At 37.2% G+C, this 20,053-nt stretch overlaps 2 protein-coding genes across 4 annotated transcripts in view; one reads left to right on the forward strand and one right to left on the reverse strand.

Moving 5' to 3' along the window:
* LOC101899712 (protein vein) overlaps positions 1 to 20,053 on the forward strand; it is a 217,580-nt gene that overhangs the window by 5,979 nt on the left and 191,548 nt on the right. The window lies entirely within an intron of this gene.
* Positions 15,232 to 19,858, reverse strand: LOC131801227 (uncharacterized protein K02A2.6-like). Of its 2 annotated transcripts, none has more exons than XM_059119560.1 (2): positions 19,459 to 19,858; positions 15,232 to 19,375 (listed from the first exon to the last, which is right to left on the reverse strand). In XM_059119560.1, exons 1-2 carry the CDS (start codon positions 19,475 to 19,477, stop codon positions 15,366 to 15,368), a joined length of 4,029 nt encoding a protein of 1,342 aa, XP_058975543.1. In that variant the 5' UTR covers positions 19,478 to 19,858; the 3' UTR covers positions 15,232 to 15,365. The 2 variants fall into 2 exon arrangements, with proteins under 2 accessions (XP_058975543.1, XP_058975544.1); XM_059119561.1 differs by having other exon boundaries at positions 15,232 to 19,397.

Here is a 20,053-nt window from a genome sequence, read left to right on the forward strand (position 1 = left end):
TGGAGAACATCGGTTCAGATATAGCTATAGCTCCCATATAAATGTTTCATCCGATTTGGGATTTTAAGTCCCTCACAAGCGTAATATGCTACGTATTTGGTACCAGATATCAGATACAGCTCTGAAATAAGTGTATCAAATTTTGTCAAGATCGGTTCAGATTTTGATACACCCCTCATATATATCCTCAACCGATTTCGGGTTAGTTGTGCACCAAATTGCAAATATCAGCCCAAATAGCCTGAAATTTGGCCCATCCGACCGAATTTTGCCTAGAAGAAAGCACATCAAATTTAGTGAAAATCGGTTCAGATATAGCTATAGCGCCCATTTTTTGTTTCATCCGATTTTGTGTATAAGTTCCTCACATTCTTAATGTGATATTTGGCACCCAGAAATAGCTGTTTTAAATTTTATAGAAATTGCTTCAGATTTGGATATAGCTTCTATATATATCTTCGGCCGATTTTGGATTCGGATTTTAGGTTAATTGACCACCAAATGGCCAATATCAGCTCAAATGTCCTGAATTTTGTAACATCCGACCGAGTTCAGCCTAGAAGCAATCACATCAAATTTGGTGAAAATCGGTTCAGATATAGCTATAGCTCCCATTTTTATGTTTCATACGATTTGGTGTATAAGTCCCTTAAATTTGTAAAATGCTCGATACAAGAACAATATTTGGTAGTAGATACAGCCAAGAAATAACTGGTTTCAATTTTATAAAGATCGGTTCAGATTTGGATATAGCTCATTATCCGATTTCAGGTGTGTTTTCCACCAAATAGCTAATTTTAGCCCAAATGGAGTGAATTTTTGCACTTCTAACCGAATTTAGCCTATAAGCGAGTGTATCTAATTTGCTTCCATATATATGTTTCAACCGATTTCGTGTATAAATCTCCCACTTTCGGAATATGTTCTCTACAATAATGGTATTATATATATCTCATAGAGCTCAGAAATGCCCAATATAAACCATTTTTACGTGAACTCTACAAAATATGCATAGTAGTATAGGGTATCATATAGTCGGCCCCGCCCGACATTTAACCTTTCCTTACTGGTTTTCTTTTGAAAAATCGGTGTTTTTGTCTCTCAAAAATATTTTTAAAAAACCAGTGTTATGGTTCATATTCTCCAATAAGCTCTAAAATCCAAGTTTTATTCCCCTAAAAATTCTCAAAAAATTTTTTTTAATTCCACATTTTGGTCCCAAAAAAAAATTCTAAAAATATTACTTAAAATCCTGGTTTTGGTCCTTAAAAAATGTCGTAGAAATTAATATTTGGTCTTGGAAAAAATTCCTAAAAATGCAGATAAAATTCAAATTATACAATTTCAGAAAATAAACCTCGAAAAAAGTTTTACTCATTGAAAAGAAGTTCACAAATATCCAAGTTACTGGCCTTGATGGTCGCTCAAATATATTCTTAAAATGTTAACTTCAAAACTTAAGAGAGGGTGTTTTTTAAAAGCATTTCTTAAAGAACTGTCAAAACCGGAAACTTTGTCATTTTTCAGATAATTTTTAACGAATCTCTGAAAATTTAAAAAAAAAAAAATTATAAATATTTATAAATACCCTCTCCCCTTATTATTACCCTTCCATTTCATCTACAATGATTCTCTTCTGAAAATAAAATATGTACGTGATGTTACGTGCCAAATGTTAAATGTTACTGCTGTTTACTGTGGGTGCCGGTTAAACAAAAGTCATTCCGGGCATTTGTAATGGAGCACCCGTTTAAAAAGCACTTACACGTGCACACAATAAACAATACGGCCTCGGGTTATTTAATATCCTGGATAAGAGAAACACAACAACAAGGTCAGCCATTCATCCATCCATCCATTCGTCTATTCGTATGTCCTTACACACAAAAAGTTCCCCAGACTGAATGACTTTCGAATTTGTTGCCACAACAAACCAAAGCAACTTTTAATGATACCCCTGGAATTACCTTGCATGGGAAACGCCTTCTTTTGCCCAAGAGCTGGCAGGAGAAGGCTGTAAAATACACTCCATTTAGTCTGAACAACAACACACATAATGGTAGCACCACAAAACAACAGCCAGCCAGTCAGTCAGTCAGTCATTCTCGCATTCAGGAAGATGCTAATAGCATTATAATGGTAAACAAATTGCCACAATGGAGAAGACCGGATTGAAAGCTCCTGGCTAAACTCCACCTACACCCAAACTCCCCGAAAAAAAATCAACATCCCCAAAAAGGAACATGGCAATTCCTATGCCTTTCTTTAGGCTGAATGAGGGCCATTGAGGGTGTGTGTGTTTGAGTGTGATTGAAAAAAAACTTTTCCGCAACCGCAACAAAAAAAAAAAAATAAGTGGCTGTTGTTTAAGAAGCGAAAACCAGGCAACTAATTTCGTCCCCCCAAAAACAAGTATGGTTTCCGTTAACGAGTATGCAAATATTTTGACTGTATTTAGGCATAAATATCATACATTTGAAGCTCGAAGCAATGTGACTTTCATATTCGATTTACACACACAGACATACATACACATAGAAAAAGGATACCTTCCCAAAAATTGCCAGATTTTATTAGTTTCATTTGCTCCCACCAAAATTTGCATTTAACCGCCAAAAAGTTAGACCTCCACACATTTTCCTTTGTTTGACGGACAGACGTGGAGAGTAAAATCCGTAAAAAATAATAAAATATCTGTTCTTCCACAGGAAAACATCTTTCAGAAGTTGTTGCCATCAAAAGGATCGTAACTGAGGTTAGCAAGGATATGTGTGTTATGAATTCCTTTGCTAAGGTATGAATATGTCTTTTTTGCTGTTGTTATCGTCTCGCATATGAATGAGGAACGGATGTCAACTCCAGGCATTTGTTGCAAGTTAGATGATACAGTGTGTGTTGGATGTCGGGTGTGTGGACATAAAATAGTTGCGGACAAAATATGAGGTTAGCAGTTTTTAGTAGCTTTTTGGTTTTTATGAGATAACACCATATGAGATGTTTTTTATTTTTATGTGTGTGCTTTGGGATCAATCAAAAATGGTGTCGTCTTACATTGTAAGAAGAACATTTTTTTTTCACATCCTGAACCTTATGGCTACAAAGGGCCTTCCACAAGATCATGGCGTGAAATCCGTCTTTTACACATGGCCCAAAAATTTTTGTAACACTACGAAATATTGGTCCAAGGCATTGTGTATCGATGCCTCTATCTCACGGAGCTGAATCGAACTAGCTACGTGTCCATCCGTCAGTCTGTCTAGGCCAATTTGTAGTCACGCTTATGCGTCGATTTGGACCAGTGCAGAAGCGTACCATTTTGGAGGGTCATCGGATAAGCATTATTTTCTGCGAATATTTTAATATCGGAAAACCCGCCATCATAAATAATACCTGTCCACTTTTTATATAAGTTTAATTGGACCAAAAAATATGTAACACCTAGAAATATTGGTCCAAGACTTAGGAAGTTATATATCGATCTTCCTACCTCTCCGAGTTAAGTAGATCTGGCTATGTATGTCCGCCTGTCCGTCTACCCGTCTCTCCATGTTCAATTGTAGCCACACTACAGGTCGTAATTATGGCCCATCCTAACTAAATTTTGCATGGAGGTTTGGAAAAGATGATCGCATAGTATTTACCAAAAACAGAATCTTAATTTTGAATTTGTTCTAGAGGTCGCAATAATAGACCAATCGACTCGGAATTTTGCATGGGGCTAGAGTTTAGAGCTGGATAGAAGCTTATCAATTTGGATGGCCATCGAGTAATATTTAACAATTGAAATAGACAATAACTTTAATATAAACAAGTAAAAAGCTCCCCCAATTAGAAGGAACTTCAAAAATTTTAAATAAAGTCCTTAGAAAATACCTCTCAAATGAAAACCCTTTTATGGGGGCTATACGATGAAGTGTTGCTTCATAAGTAATTTTTTCTCATAGGCTGAAGTGCCGATTCCAAACTTCAAATACGAATTTTAAAACAATTCTGTTGAATTATAATCATCAATAAAAAACATCAATATGTCGAATATAGGGAGGTATCGTTGTATGGGGGCTCTCCGAAGGCGTGGACCTGTATAGACGATTTTTGTCATAGGCTCTAGTACCGATTTCGAAGTTCAAATACGAAATTTTAAACAATTCCAGTGAGTAATGTCGCTGAAATCATTAAAATACCGAATATAGGGAAGTATCGTTATATAAGGGCTATACGAAGAGGTAGACCTACACACGCGATTTTTGTCATATGCTATAGTACCTATTACCTATTAATACGAAATTTGGAATAATAATTCGGAATAATAATTGAAAACATTTACCTACATGGCCCATTTACGAACTTAACCCGCCTACTGGCAAAATACACATGTGTGTTAAATGTTAGCTTTCTATCTGAATTCGCTCCAAAGATAGCGAGATTACAACATACAGATAGACGGTCAGACCGAAATGCAGGCATACGGAGAAAGCTAAATGGACTTAGAATTTTACTTTCATCAAGAATATATATATATATATATATATATATATATATATATATATATATATATATATATATATATATATATATATATATATTCAAAAATATGTAACCCTAAAAACCAAGAGTGACCTCAATATCAAATTTCAGAATTTCAGCTCTATCCCTTCACCCAATACTGTATTCAGTAACATTTAGTACGTATATCCAAAATAATCTACATCTCTTCATCCTAAATACCATCAGTGATCCAAAATTAGTACTATTTAGTACTTTTCGAACAATTATAGCATGCATTTTTAAAGCCACCTCCAGATACCAACAGAAACCTCAATAAACAATTTCCCGATTCCAGCTCTATACATACACTCAATAGCATATTCAGTAACATTTTTTGCTTTTCGAAAAATTTTAGTACTCGTTTGCCAAACCGTTCCATGTCTCAATCGTATCGGAATATACAATTTTATGGTCCTACCTTTGCCCCTTCATCCAATACCAAATTTAATACTTTTCGAACAATTATAGTGCGCAATTGCAAAAGCACCGCACACGTCAATCCCAGATAACAACGGAACCCTTAATATCAAATTTCGGGATTCCAGCTACATCCCTTCACCGATACCAAGTTAACATTTAGTACGTATACCAAAACCAATCTATATGACTCCATCCTCGGCACTAACAGTAATCCAAAATTAGTACCATGAGAGACTTCAATATAAAATTTGAGGATTCCAGCCCAATCCTTTCAACCAAGACCAAATTTAGTACTTTTAGTACAATTGTAGTACACATTTCCGAAAACTTATAAAAAACTATATAACTCAATCTCAGATACCAACAGAGACCTCAATATTAAATTTCGGGATTCAAGCTCTATCCCTTAACCCAATACCCAATTTAGTATCACGTAGTACTTTTCGAACAATTATGACACACATTTCCAAAACCTCCGCTATATCTTAACCACAGACACCAACATCTGTATCAAATTTCAGAATATCAGCTCTATTCTTTTACCAAAAATCAAAATTAGTACTATTTAGAATTTTCGTACAATTACTGTACACATTTCCAAAACGACCATCATATCTAAATTCCAGATACCAACAGAGACTTCAATATCAAAATTGAGTATTCAGAAACCGTCACACGCTGCCCGAATGTTGCTCTGCGGTATTTTGGCCCATTCCCGGCGAAGCGCTTGCTTGAGGTGATCGACACTTTAGTATTTTTAGTGCCAACCTTGCTTTCCAAAAAAACTCCAGACACAATAGTCCAACGGATTGGTATCCGGAAATTTTGATGGCAATTGTGCGTTGGAAATGAAGCGAGAAATCCAATTTTGTAACCATTCATGGGTGTCGCGTGCTAGGTCTTGTTGGAATGTCCAAGGTCTGTGGCCAAAATGTTTGCGTGCCCAAGGCTTTAATACACAATCCAGAATTTTTTCGCGATAATCTTCGGCATTTATTCTGATGTCACGGTCGCATAATATGAGCGGTGAGCGACCATCGGCTGTTATGGCGGCCCACACCATCACACCATCATTGCCGGCGCTTGGGTTCTGGTGGCCAACCGAAGGTGCACATTTTCAGCTAACCTCTTTAGGAAGTAAACACGACCATTTTGTTTGTTTACAAACTGCTCGACAAAGAATGTTTTCTCATCGGAGACGGAGGAAACGAAATTCGGCAGTTCACCACTTTCAGCCGAGCAAAGTAACTCTTTAGCTCTTTTGAGTTTATTTTCTTTCTGTTGCGGTGTAATTTCATGCACTTTTTGGAATTTCAATGGCTTTACCCCGAGCTCATTTTTCAGTATTTGCCGAATGGAATATTGCGATATGTTCAGCTCACGAGCAATTTTTCGGCCACTGCGACGCGTGAATTCCATCACGAATAATTTTTTTTCTGGAAAATTCTCACCAAAATGCTTTTGTACGCTTGTAAACAATACAATGAGCTGTAACTGGAATAATTTTATTAGTTGTCTAACGAGCGGCTTAGATTTGACAGTGTTGGTTGCAGTTTTTTCATCTCACCCTGTACTATACCCTCTGTAGCCATATGACTGGGGGTCTAAAATTAATTTTTTCCGAAATTGAAGAATTACTTCCGATTTCTGTCGACAGTCAAGACCTGAATTTCTGAGAACATATCTGTTGGAAAATCGATTGATACTTAATTACTTGTTTTATTTAGATAATGTTTGAGATACCTCTGCAGTTTAAGGTGTCTTCAGGATTCTCTAGTTTTGGTCTGAAGGTTCTTATTTTTTGCTGTGAATATCGTATTTGAATTAGACTTGAATATCGTATTTAATTAGAATTAGACTTAAATTAGAGGGATACCTAGGTTTCGGAAAGAGCCACCAATCCTCATCAGTTCCCTTGTTTTTTTGTCTGGGATATTCTCCCCAGAAGTTATTTTAAAAATAACTTCTATGACAAAAAATTTTTTTTTGCCCAAGTATCTTAGACAAAAAACCTGTAAAGAAAGTCCTAAAGTCGGGCGGGGCCGACTTTATGATACCCTACACCACTTTGCTAATTTAGTAGAGCTCCACATAACAATTAAAAGTTTTTATGGGAGAATTTAATCATACACGATATGATTATAATTTAAAGTTCAGAGGACTAAATATGCCGAATCATTTGTATCTTTTAAATTCGGACTTGTATTGCCCATTTGGTGCAAAATTAATTTGAAATCAGATAAAGATATATATAGGAGATATATACAAATCTGAACCGATCTCGATAAAATTTGGCAAAGATATTTCTGAGCTGTATTTGATATATTTCCCTGAACATCGTTGTTACAGAGTACATATTACGGCTGTGGGTAACAAATGTAACAAATCGGATGAGCAATATGTATGGGAGCTATAGCTATATCTGAACCGATCTTCACCAAATTTGACATACTAGCTTCTAGCCTCGATTCGGTCGTAAGTGCCATCCCATTTGGACAAATATTAGACGTTTGGTGCACAATAAAAGGTAAATCGGACGAAGTTATATATGGGAGCTATATCCAAATCTGAACCGATCTCGATAAAATTTAGCAAAGGTATTTCTCAGCTGCATTTGATATATTTCCTTAAATATTGTTGTAACAGAGTGCATATTACGGCTGCGGAGGACAAAAATAACAAATCGGATGTACAATGTATATGGGAGCTATAACTATATCTGAACCGATTTCGATCAAATTTGGCATACTTATTTTCAGACCTAATTTGGTTGTATGTGCAGAATTCCATACTATTGGGGCTGATATTACACGTCTGGTGCACAATAAAAGGCAAATCGGACGAAGATATATATGGGAGCTATATCTAAATTTTTACCGATTATCTCCAATTTCAATAGGGTTCATCCTTGGGCCAAACAAATAATTTGTGCAAAATTTCATCTCAATCGGATAATAAATGCGACCTGCATTTGGTTCACAAGAATACATGGACAGACGGACTGACGGACAGACGGACTGACATGCATAAATCAACTCAGAAAGTGATTCTATGGAGATCCTCAAAAGTAACTATGGATCTATCTCGCTTCCTTCTCCATGTTACAAACAAATGTACAAAGACATAATACCCTGACCACCTTGTGGTGTAGGGTATACACATTTTTTGCCCATTTATCCCAGACAACAAACAAGGGAACTGATGCGGATTGGTGGCTCTTTCCGAAAAATAGGTATTCCCTGCCTTACCCCCTGGCAAACATTATCATCGTTCTCCACTAATAAACAAACGTTGTTTTTATAGAAACAAAAATAAAGGGATTAAGCCTGACCATTTTGCAACAACAAAATACTATTATATCCCGAACAAACAAGCCAACACTGTTCTAAGCTGTAATATTTAGAAACCATAAAATTCTTTACCGAATATTCTAGTTGTATCTTCCTCGATATTCAATATTTTCCAAAATTTCCCAACATTCTATCTTGTAACTGTCTCTCAAACTAACATTTGTGTCACTCCACATTTTTTAATTCCCAGATTTATGAGTAGTGGCCAACCTAAAATACAATCAAAAGTGTGGCTTACATTTATCCTTTAAACAAAAGGAAAATATTTGTCATGCCTCACACACACACAAACACACACACACCACAAAATGGAAACAAAGTAAAATCCAAAATATGCACATAAGCTCTTTGATAGGAACACATGAATCCCAGCATTGGAGAGAGAAAAACAGGCCACAACATTGAGCAGCTTTGAGCCACACCGATATGAAATGTTGGTAGTTGCTGGCTGGCTGGTTCCATTTCGGTTTTACTTCATCTATGGACATAAATTTTATCAACCTCATGGCAGTCCGGGTGTGTGCCTGGGCCTGTGTGGCGGCAGTAAGTTTGCTTTTAAAACAACTGACGTTTATCCCGCTTAAACTTTGAACTTTGTCGTTTTAATTTTGTCGACGTTTTCACAACCGGATTCGCATTGTTTTTATTACAACATGGCTGGATGATGGCATCGGTTTTGGGGCCAGGACTATGAACAGCGGGAGTGTCAGCTAGCCAACCAGGCATATTCTAGTGGTACGTAACTTTTACCGCCATTGTGGTTTCCATTGCCACTCAATACAATTCTACTGGTTATTAGCCAGATACCAGCACTACTATAGCTACTCCAGTTTCCATGCCCTTCCCACTCTCTTCACTGAGTGTCTGTGTTTATGTGCTGCCTTCATTTATTGTCTTCCATTCCTGCTGCTGTCCTGTCCTGCAACAAGGAATTACATTCCGTTGGCCAGCACACAAGCACAAGGATTATGCTTTGCTGCAGCATTACAATTCTCTCGAAATGAATATGAAAATATCTCTGACTGGCTGTCTCCATGGATGAAAGGCTTTCTTTTGTACCCGAAATGATATATGGAGCACAAAGAGCAACCTGTCCCTCCATATTTTCGTTTTGTAACCACTACTGCTGCTGGCTTCAGTAAAACGAACCATTTGATGGTTGTGTATCCATGAAATGGAGCTTCTTTTTTTTTTTTGCATGACTATGAATATTTTCCGAATCACTTGTAGGCAGATGTAAATTTAGTTGGGAACTTTTGTAAGTTTATATTTTTGGGAAAAAGGGCAAATATTTGAGATGAGAAAAAATTGTATTTTGATTTTGTAGGACCAGCTGAAGGAATTTCTGTGGAAATGAATGAAAGAAGTGGAATTTTAGATTTTAAGGTAACATCGATCGTAACAATGAAAAAAAAACATAACATCTAATTTTTATACCCTCCCCCATAGTATCTAGGCTATATTAAGTTTGTCATTCCGTTTGTAACTCCTCGAAATATGCATTTTAGACCCCACAAAGTATATATATTATTGATCAGCATAAAATTCTATGTTGATTTAGCGATGTCCGTCCGTCTTTTCGTCTGTGGAAATCACTCTAGGTTCCGAACGAACAGAAATAGGTTAATAAAATTTTACTGAAATATTATATTATATTATATATATTATATTATGTCTGCAGGAGTTTTGGTATTGAAAGTGAACCATGTAGGTCCACGTTTTGGTATAGCCCACATATAACGGTACCTCCCGATATTCGGTATTTTAATTATTTTAGCGACATTATTCACCGGCATTGTTTGAAATTTGGTATTTGAAGTTCGTAATGGATACTACAGCCTGAGACAGAAAATTATCTGTGCAGGACCACGCCTTCGTACAACCCCCATATAACGGTACCTCCCGATATTCCGTATTTCGATGATTTTAGCGACATTATTTACCGGAATTGTTTCAAATTTGGTATTTAAAGTTCGTATTGGGTACTACAGCCTATGACAGAAAATTGTCTGTGCAGGTCCATATCTTCGTATAGTCCCCATTTGACGGTACCTCCTGATACTCGGTATTTTCATGATTTTTGCGACATTATTCACCGGAATTGTTTCAAATTTCGTAGTTGAAGTTCGTAATGGGTGCTACAGCCTATGACAAAAGTCTTTGTATGCAGGCCCACGTCTTCGGTCTTTGGTATTTTCATGATTTTTGTGACATTATTTACCGGAATTATTTTAAATTTCGTATTGGAAAATATTAATGGGTACTACACTCTATGTTAAAAAAATTCGTATGCAGGTTCACGACTTCGTATAGCCACCATGTAACGGGACCTTCCGATACTAGGTATTTTTATGATTTTTGCGACATTACTTACCGGTATTGTAACAATTGTCGTATTAGAAGATCTTAATGGGTAACACAACCTATGGTAAACAGATTCGTATGCAGGTCCACGTCATCGTATAGCCCCATATGACGGTATCTTCCGAAACTCGGTATGTTTATGATTTTTGCGACATTATTTACCGGTATTGTAACAAATTTCGTGTTGGAAGATCTTAATGGGTAACACAACTTATGGCAAACAAATTCTTATGCAGGTCCACTTCATCGGATAGCCCCCATATGACGATACCTCCCGATACTCGGTATTTTCATGAATTTTGCGATATTATTTACCGGAAATGTTTCCAATTTGGTTTTAAAAGTTCGTAATGAATACTGCAGCCTATGACAAAAATATTCGTACGTAGGTCCACGTCTTCGTATAGCCTCCGTATGACGGTACCTCCCGATACTCGGTGTTTTTTTTTTGTTGATTTTTACGATATTACTTACCGGAATTGTAACAAATTTCGTATCTAAAGTTCGTAATGGATACTTTAGCCTATGACAAAAGTATTCGTATGCAGGTTCACGTTGTCGTATATCCCCCAAATAACGATTTTCAATTAAGTGGTACTTTTCGGATTTTTTTTTTTTTTTTTTTTTTTTTGGAAGATTTTCATGTTCCTTCCAAATGGTGGAGGCTATTAAAAGTTCGGCCCGACCCGGCCGATCTTCCTTCCTTTTTTACTTGTTTAACTTTATGATTATTATTATCATTTTTTTTTTTTTTTTGTGAGTCCATGGGCCGAACTTGTCGCATTCGACATGGAACAAATTCCGATCGAGCTAAATGAAAATGAGCTGAAACAAATTCATTTCAATCGAAAATTGGGAGATATCGATTGCCAGAATTTGGCCCCATTTGGCTTTTTATGAGGGTCAATGGGCGCATACGAAGTCCAACCTGAAAGGAAACCATAATCTGGTTATAGGGTTGGAATATTTAAGACAAATTTTAATAATTCTCCATAAGGACATGAGCAGCTAATAATATGTTTCCAAATTATTTGCCAAGTCATCAATCCTTTTTATACATATTTTCACATTCACACACACACACATATGCAGATACAAACATACAGTGGTGCATATGGGTTTGTGTGTGTCCACACACACACATATGGCGACAGACATTAAACCGTTAAGTGGTATTGTTTTCTGTTAATATTTATTATTATTCAAATCGAAATTTATGATGATGGCAAAAAGGACACAGAAATCTGTGAATGTGGCACAAAAGTTAAATCAGAACTGTCATCAGCCGAATCGACTCGGAGCGAATAGACCCAAAAACCGGGGAGCGCCTGGTGATGATGGATGACCACTTAACAAAATTAAAAACTCAATAGCAGAACAACAACCCAGCAATGAAGTGGGGTATGATGCCACTTATGATTTTTACGGGTAAAAAGGGATATGTCATTGGAATTGGGTCTATTACGCATTTCCCAGAGTTAAGTAGCCCCAAATGGATACGATATGTGGCAAAGGAATGGGAAAAGACAAAAATATGCATGATAAGAACATCACATTCAATTTCAAAGGGGAATGACGTGAAGCTGCTCCCTTGCTCCCCTTGAGAAGCACCAGAAATAGACACCATCAATTCCCCCCAAATTACCATCGTCAGCTGAACAATAAACGCGCACCGTAAATTTATGACTTTTTGCGGGCGGGTATTAAACAAAAAGTTGGCACTTTTTAAGCTTATTTTGTTATTGTCACTTTTTGTTAGAATTATCGTTGCTGTGGTTGTTGTTGTTGTTGTGGCGGTTTTGTAGTTGTCTCAACAAAGATTAACTACCTGTAAAGTTAATTGAGTAAATTGTGTAAAACAACTTTTATGTCAGCCATTAGTCAAGGCAAAGTTTTACCGCAGTTTTGAGAAATAAAAAAACGAACGAAACGAAAATGGAGAACATTTACCGCGCACACCATAAAAACTCTTCCTTTAGCTCATTAATTATGCGCGAAGTTATGATGGGAACGAGGTGAAGGAGAAAATAGTGAGGTAGCCAAGCAGCCAACAAAAATTGAAAAGGACACAAACAAAGTGGCGGCCTTTGTTGTTAGCATTCATTCGTCTCCATCCACGGTTGGGCATTTATAGCCATTTATTTGCCTTGGCAATACTGAATAGTGGACTGCTGCGAATAAAACTGCGCGATTGTTCATTCTGAAAAAAATCTTTATCGGGATGTTGTTTTGTAGGAATGGGTAAATATTTGTGTGGTTCGATAGACATAAATGAAGCCTGGTTGAATCTAAGTATTTAACCTAGAGCAACTAAGTACTTGATAACCCAAGTTCAGCTATAAATCCAATAGCAACAATATCCAAATAAAAAATAGCTTAATGTATTGGGCGCCACCTGAAAAGAAATATAATAAGCAGGGAAGTGACAGCCATATCGTCAGAAAAAAGTCCACCTTAAAATTTTTGGATTCGTTCAAACAGCTCGTGTTAGTACTTTAAATGCCTAATTCAACAACAGTGACATTCCTATCAAAATTGACGATTCCAACTCTATCCTTCACCCAATACCCAATTTTGTACCACTTAGTACTTTTGGTACAATTATAGTTCGCATTTCCAAAACCACCTCATTTCTCAATTTCATAGACATCAATATCAATATTCGGGATTCCAGGTCTATTGATTTACGCAATACCGAATTTAGTAACATTCAGTACTTTTCGAATAATTATGGTACAAATTTCAGCTCTTATTAGTATAATTTAATACTATTTAGTACATTTCGAACAATTTTGGTGCACATTTCCCAAACCACCTCCATATCTTCATTCCAGACCACAATATCTAATTTGAGGATTCCAGCATTATATACTCACCCAATACCTGATACAGATAAAACCAGTAAAGAAAGTCCTAAAGTCGAGCGGGGCCGACTTTATGATACATTACACCACTTTTCTAATTTAGTAGAGCTCCTCATAACAATTAAAAGTTTTTATGGGAGAATTTAATCATACAAGCTATGATTATTATTGTAATTTAAAGTTCAAAGGACTAAATATGCCGAAGCATTTGTATCTTTTAAATTCGGACTTGTATTGCCCATTTGGTGCAAAATTAATTTGAAATCAGATAAAGATATATATGGGAGCAACATCTAAATCTGAACCGATCTCGATAAAATTTGGCAAAGATATTTCTGAGCTGTATTTCATATATTTCCCTGAATATCGTTGTTACGGAGTGCATATTACGGCTGTGGATAACAAATACTAGAAATCGGATGAACAGTATATATGGGAGCTATAGCTATATCTGAACCGATCTTCATGAACAGTATATATTGGAGCTATAGCTATATCTGAACCGATCTTCACCAAATTTGACATACTAGCTTCAACAATCAATTCGGTCGTAGGTGCCAAATTCCATCCCATTTGGGCAAATATTAGACGTTTGGTGTACAATAAAAGGTAAATCGGACGAAGTTATGTATGGGGGATATATCCAAATCTGAACCGATCTTGATAAAATTTGTCAAAGATTTTTCTGAGCTGTATTTCATATATTTTCTTGAATATCGTTGTTACGGAGTGCATGTTCGGCTATGGTTAACAAATCGGATGAACAATATATATTGGAGCTATAGCTATATCTGAACCGATCTGCACCAAATTTGGCATACTAGCTTCTAGACGCAATTCGGTCGCATGTGCCAAATTCCATCCCATTTGGGCAAATATTAGACGTTTGGTGTACAATAAAATGTAAATCGGACGAAGTTATATATGGGAGCTTTATCCGAATTTAAACCGATCTCGATAAAATTTAGCAAATGTATTTCTGAGCTGTATTTGATATATTTCCCCAAATATTGTTGTTACAGAGTGCATATTACGGCTGTGGAGGACAAAAATAACAAATCGGATGAACAATATATATGGGAGCTATAGCTATAACTGAACCGATTTCGATCAAATTTGGCGTACTTATTTTTATACCCTCCATCCTTGGAAAGGAGGGTATATTAACTTTGTCATTCCGTTTGTAACATCCCTAAACATTCGTCGTAGACCCCATAAAGTATATATATTCATAATCAGCATAAAATTCTAAGTCGATTTAACGATGTCCGTCTGTCTGTCTGTCCGTCTGTCTGTCTGTTGAAATCACGATACAGCCCACATTATCTGACGTAGAGCGCCAAAATTTAGCAGAGCTATTTGCATTGTGTCTAGGATGGTTGGATGAGCGTGTGGCAAAACATTGCATGTATAGGTCCACGTTGTGGTATAGCCCCCATATAAAGGTACCTCCCTATATTCGGTATTTTAGTTTTTTTTTTTGCCAAATTTATTTACGGATTTGTCTAAAAATTGGTATTTGTGGGTCATAATGGTTTCTAGCTCCGGTGGCGAAACATTGAATGTATGGGTCCATGATTTGATATAGCCCCCATATAACGGTACCTCCCGGTGTTCGGTATTTTGATGGTTTTTGTAACAACCGCCGAAATAACCAAATAAAACAATAACCAATTAATTCAGGAACGGTTTCTTTTAATGAATAAACTATTTATAATAGGAACATAAAACGACGCGATTTCATCAGAAAAACTAATAATAATTTATTTTTATAAGTGATGCCAGATCAACTGGTTATGTTTGTGTGCTGCCACTCTGATAGCTATTCAGCTGGTTGCCACATCCCTCCTCTATTTTTCTTAAGCTTCATCGTTACTTTCGGCCTGGATCCTCCCGTATCTAAGTTAGATGATTTTGATGATGGTTCCGATGATGATTCATTGGTTAAAGGACCTTCGTCGGCGGCATCTGGATCATGATGGAGTTCGTGATGTTCTGGATCTGCAACCGAAGTCTCCGTGGGCCTTGCTAAAGATGGTAGCGATGAATCAGTTGGAATTTTCTTAACATGAGTAATGTTTCTGCGATACACTCTGCCTTCTCCTGATATCACGACATCATTGCCCTTTCGTTCCGTTACTTCGTATTCAGTTTGCCCAAAGGTTGTAGATAATTTGTTAGAGTGGACAGTATTTCGCATCAATACTTTATCCCCAACTCTGATGTTGCAATCGACCGCATTTCTGTCAGAATCGGCTCTCTGTTTCCCTTTATCTTTATTCACAATGTCATTGTCTCTGGCTTCAGAGTCGATAACATTCTCTTCAACGTCATTCAGCGATGGAATCTTATCTCTAATCACTCGATTAAAAATAAGTTCCGATGGAGCTTTTCCTGTTGTGCCATGCGGAGTGACATTATACATGAGGGTAAATTTACGAATCTCCTTTTTATAGTCCAAACCCTGCGAGTGAGCAATCTGAAGACGTTTTAAAAGAGAGCGGTTCAAATTTTCGACCTCTCCATTAGCTTGGGGCCAATAAGGCGGTGATGTCATCAAGTCGATATTATTAGTACTGCAAAAAGTCTTGAATTCTTCGCTCACAAATTGGGGCCCGTTATCTGCAGTTATTGACTTGGGATATCCATGTCGGGCAAATATTTCCTCGAGAAAATCAATAATTTCCGTTGACGTTATCTTCTTCATAAATTTTAGCTCGTGATATCGTGAGTAGTCGTCAATAACTACAAATACAAAATCGTGATTCGGCAACGGGCCCAATAAATCCATTGCTACACAAGCCCAGGGACTGTCTGGCATGATTCGTCTTTTCATAGGAGCCGGTGGTATTGGCCGAGATACCAACATACATTCATAACAGCTTTTCACGTATTTCTCTATATCTCTATCGACCAAAGGCCACCAAATCTTCGAACGAATTCTTCGCTTCATCACGGTTTCGCCTGGATGACCTTCGTGGCCTAGATCCAGCACTCGTTGTCTCAGGCTTGCAGGAATCACAAGTCGCGTACCTCTTAGCAACAAATTCCCTAAAATACTGAGCTCAAATCGAAATAGATAATACCTGTTCTTAGTAGCTGTACTCCAATCTTCGGTATTTACACATTCCACTGCCTGCAAAATCTCATCATCTTTGCTATTATTGTGTACAATTTCCAAAATGGTTAAAGCCTGTGGTACTGAATTTTCTATTATAGAGCAAATGCTGAACTCGCATGGCTTATCAAAAGTAACAGCTGTATCCAGATTACAGAGTCTGGACAATGAGTCTGCTATGTTATGTTTCCCCGCTTTGTATATAATTTTGAAGCTAAAGGACTGCAGGCGCAAGACCCAACGCTCGATACGAGCCGGCGGCTTCGATGTTGGCTTAAAAATGGCTTCGAGAGGCTTGTGGTCCGTCTCCAGCTCAAATTGAATCCCCGCTAAGTAATAATAAAATCGCTCGACAGCCCACACCAGAGCCAGGCTCTCTTTCTCAGTCTGCGAATATCTGCGCTCTACTTCAGACAGCGCCTTACTTGCAAAAGACACGACATACGGAGTGTCTCCAGTAAATTGAATTAGTACCGCTCCCAAAGCCACTGGGCTGGCATCCGCAATTAATCTCGTGCGCCGTTTCGGTGAAAAATAAGTAAGTGTTGGAAGGGCAATTAATTTTTCCTTGAGTTTTAAAAATGCATCGTTTTGTCTCGTGGTCCAAATAAACTTCTCGTTGGCTTTCGTGATTTCTCTTAGAGGTTCAACCAAATCGCTCAAATCCGGTATAAATTTACCTAAATAGGTAACCAGACCAAGAAAACTGCGAGTCTCCTCCCGTGAGTTGGGTGCTCGAAAATTCAGCACACTATCGATTTTATCCGGGTCAGCGCTTATACCATTTGTTGATAGGACGTGGCCCAGAAATTTTAGATTTTGTACTTTCCACAAGCATTTGTCTTCGTTTATGGCTACATTGAAGTTTTTAAAGGTGTTAAGGACATCTTGTAAATATTCATCATGTTCCTTTTCAGTTGCGCCGAAGACTATGATATCATCCAAATAGTTTAGTGCATTCTTGCATGGGGCCAAAATACTTTCCATAGTTCTCTGGAATATTTCGGGAGCTGAGTTCACCCCAAATAACAGTCTTTTGTATCTAAATAAGCCTTTGGAAGTTATAAATGTTGTTATGTAGCGGCTTTCCTCTTCTAACTCCAATTGATGATAGGCATTTTTAAGGTCAAGCCTCGAAAAGAATTTAGCACCTTGTAATCTCGTCATAAAACTATCAAAAGTAGGCAATGGATAATTTTCTCTCAAAATTGCTGTATTTGCACGCCTCATGTCAATGCACAGCCGAATGTCGCCATTTTCCTTGAAGACAACTACCACAGGAGATATCCAAGCGCTAGGACCAATAACCGGTTCAATAATATCCAAAGCTAATGCCTCATTAAGTTTCGCCTCGACCCTATCCTCAACCGCAACAGGCACCCGGCGTAATGGTTGTTGGATAGGTCTTACGGTGGTGTCAATAGATAAGTTTACTTTTATTCCAGCAATTTTATTGAACGGTTGCAATTTCTCAACATGATTAATGCCGATACCCAGCTTCAACACACCTAGTTTGATGGCCGTATCTTTACCAAGCAACGATTGTTCGCCATGCTCAATGACATAAAAAGTTGACATCACATTTGAGCTACTCCTAATTCCAATAACAGCTTCGAAAACCACTTTTATCGTTAATGCCGCTTTGCCAGCGTATGCTTTAAATTGATGATCTGATTCAAACCGAATATCCCACATGACTGCGTTTCCATCACTCAACAAATTCCAATCATCTTCACAAAGCAGATTGTATTTTGATCCTGAATCAATCAGCATACTTATTTGCTTACCACCGATAAAACACTGAATTATCTCAGCCGCAGATTCTCCTTCATTAAATATCTTGAAACAATAGTCATCATTTGCCTTGGAGTTATTAGCATTCACGTCTATCGATTGGCCATCAATATATCGTATTTTGTTAAAACCAAAATCCCGGCGCTTTGTATTTCTATTATCAAATGTTGAAAACTTTCGTTTGTTTGAGGTAGTACGGCATTTACGAGCAAAATGTCCCAACATGGCACATTTGTTGCATTTAATTTTCCTGGCTGGACAGTTCATACTGTTTCCGTCATGGCTGCTCTGTCCACATCTAAAACATTCTCGGTTATCAGAAATTTTATTGATTTCCGCACCCGCGCTCGTGCTTGGAGCATTCATTGATTGTGTCTGAGCATTAATTTGTTCATGGATTTGGCAAATTTCAATTACTTCTTTCAAGGTGTGCTCTTTTTCCAAAATCTTCTTTTTCAAATCCGCAGACGCCCAGGCGTCAATCAACTTATCTTTAATACTAATTTCCAATATTTCATCCTTTGTTGTTGCAAACACACACTTCGACGCCTGTTGCCGTGTTCTTAGCAAGAATTTATTAAAGGTTTCATTACATTCTGCTTTCAATGATCGAAATAGATGCCTCTCAAATGTGGAATTCCTCTCCGGCGAAAAATAATCAGTCAATTTGTCAACTAATATTTTGTAAGCATCTTCGTTTTCTGCACAAGTCAAGGCACCTGGAATGTTATGCACAACTTCCTGCAATTGAGTTCCACCGTAATGCAAAAGTTTATTCTTTTTCTTGATCACATCTGTTATTTCTTCTGCATCAAGGTAGAATGTAAATGACCTGAGCCATTTTTCCCACTCAGTACGAATGAGTGACTTGTCAATTGCTTCGCACAGAAATGGCCTTATTCCATTTGTCTCATTCATGTCTGAAAACAATGTTATTGTTTCCTAAAATAAACTGTTCTTTTTAACATTCACTGTCATTACGACATTATATTCAACAACTTACGATTGATCGTATTGTACATTTGCTTGTAAATTAATTTGCCCAACTGGCCCAGATCTTATTCCAACTTGGAACACAGATTTTTTTCTCGCACCGCTTGTGCTTATTCTTATTTTAGTTTTTTTTTTTTTTTAACTAAAACACAGAATTTGTTTGCCCAACTGGCAATCTGAAATTATAAATAAAATCGTTCACATCAATTCAGATTTAATTTCCGAAGAATTTCATCCAAACGTCTACTGCGTGCATGCGCGAATTGTTTGTTTCCTTTTCTTCCCATATTTACCTCGTCGCCACTGTAACAACCGCCGAAATAACCAAATAAAACAATAACCAATTAATTCAGGAACGGTTTCTTTTAATGAATAAACTATTTATAATAGGAACATAAAACGACGCGATTTCATCAGAAAAACTAATAATAATTTATTTTTATAAGTGATGCCAGATCAACTGGTTATGTTTGTGTGCTGCCACTCTGATAGCTATTCAGCGGGTTGCCACAGTTTTTGCCACACTTTTGCACGGATTTGTCTGAAAATTGGTATTTGTTGGTCATAATGGGTTCCAGCTCCGGTGGCGAAACATTGCATGTATG

This window comes from Musca domestica, unplaced genomic scaffold (assembly GCF_030504385.1).
Source record: "Musca domestica strain aabys unplaced genomic scaffold, Musca_domestica.polishedcontigs.V.1.1 15, whole genome shotgun sequence".
Lineage (NCBI taxonomy): Eukaryota > Metazoa > Arthropoda > Insecta > Diptera > Muscidae > Musca > Musca domestica.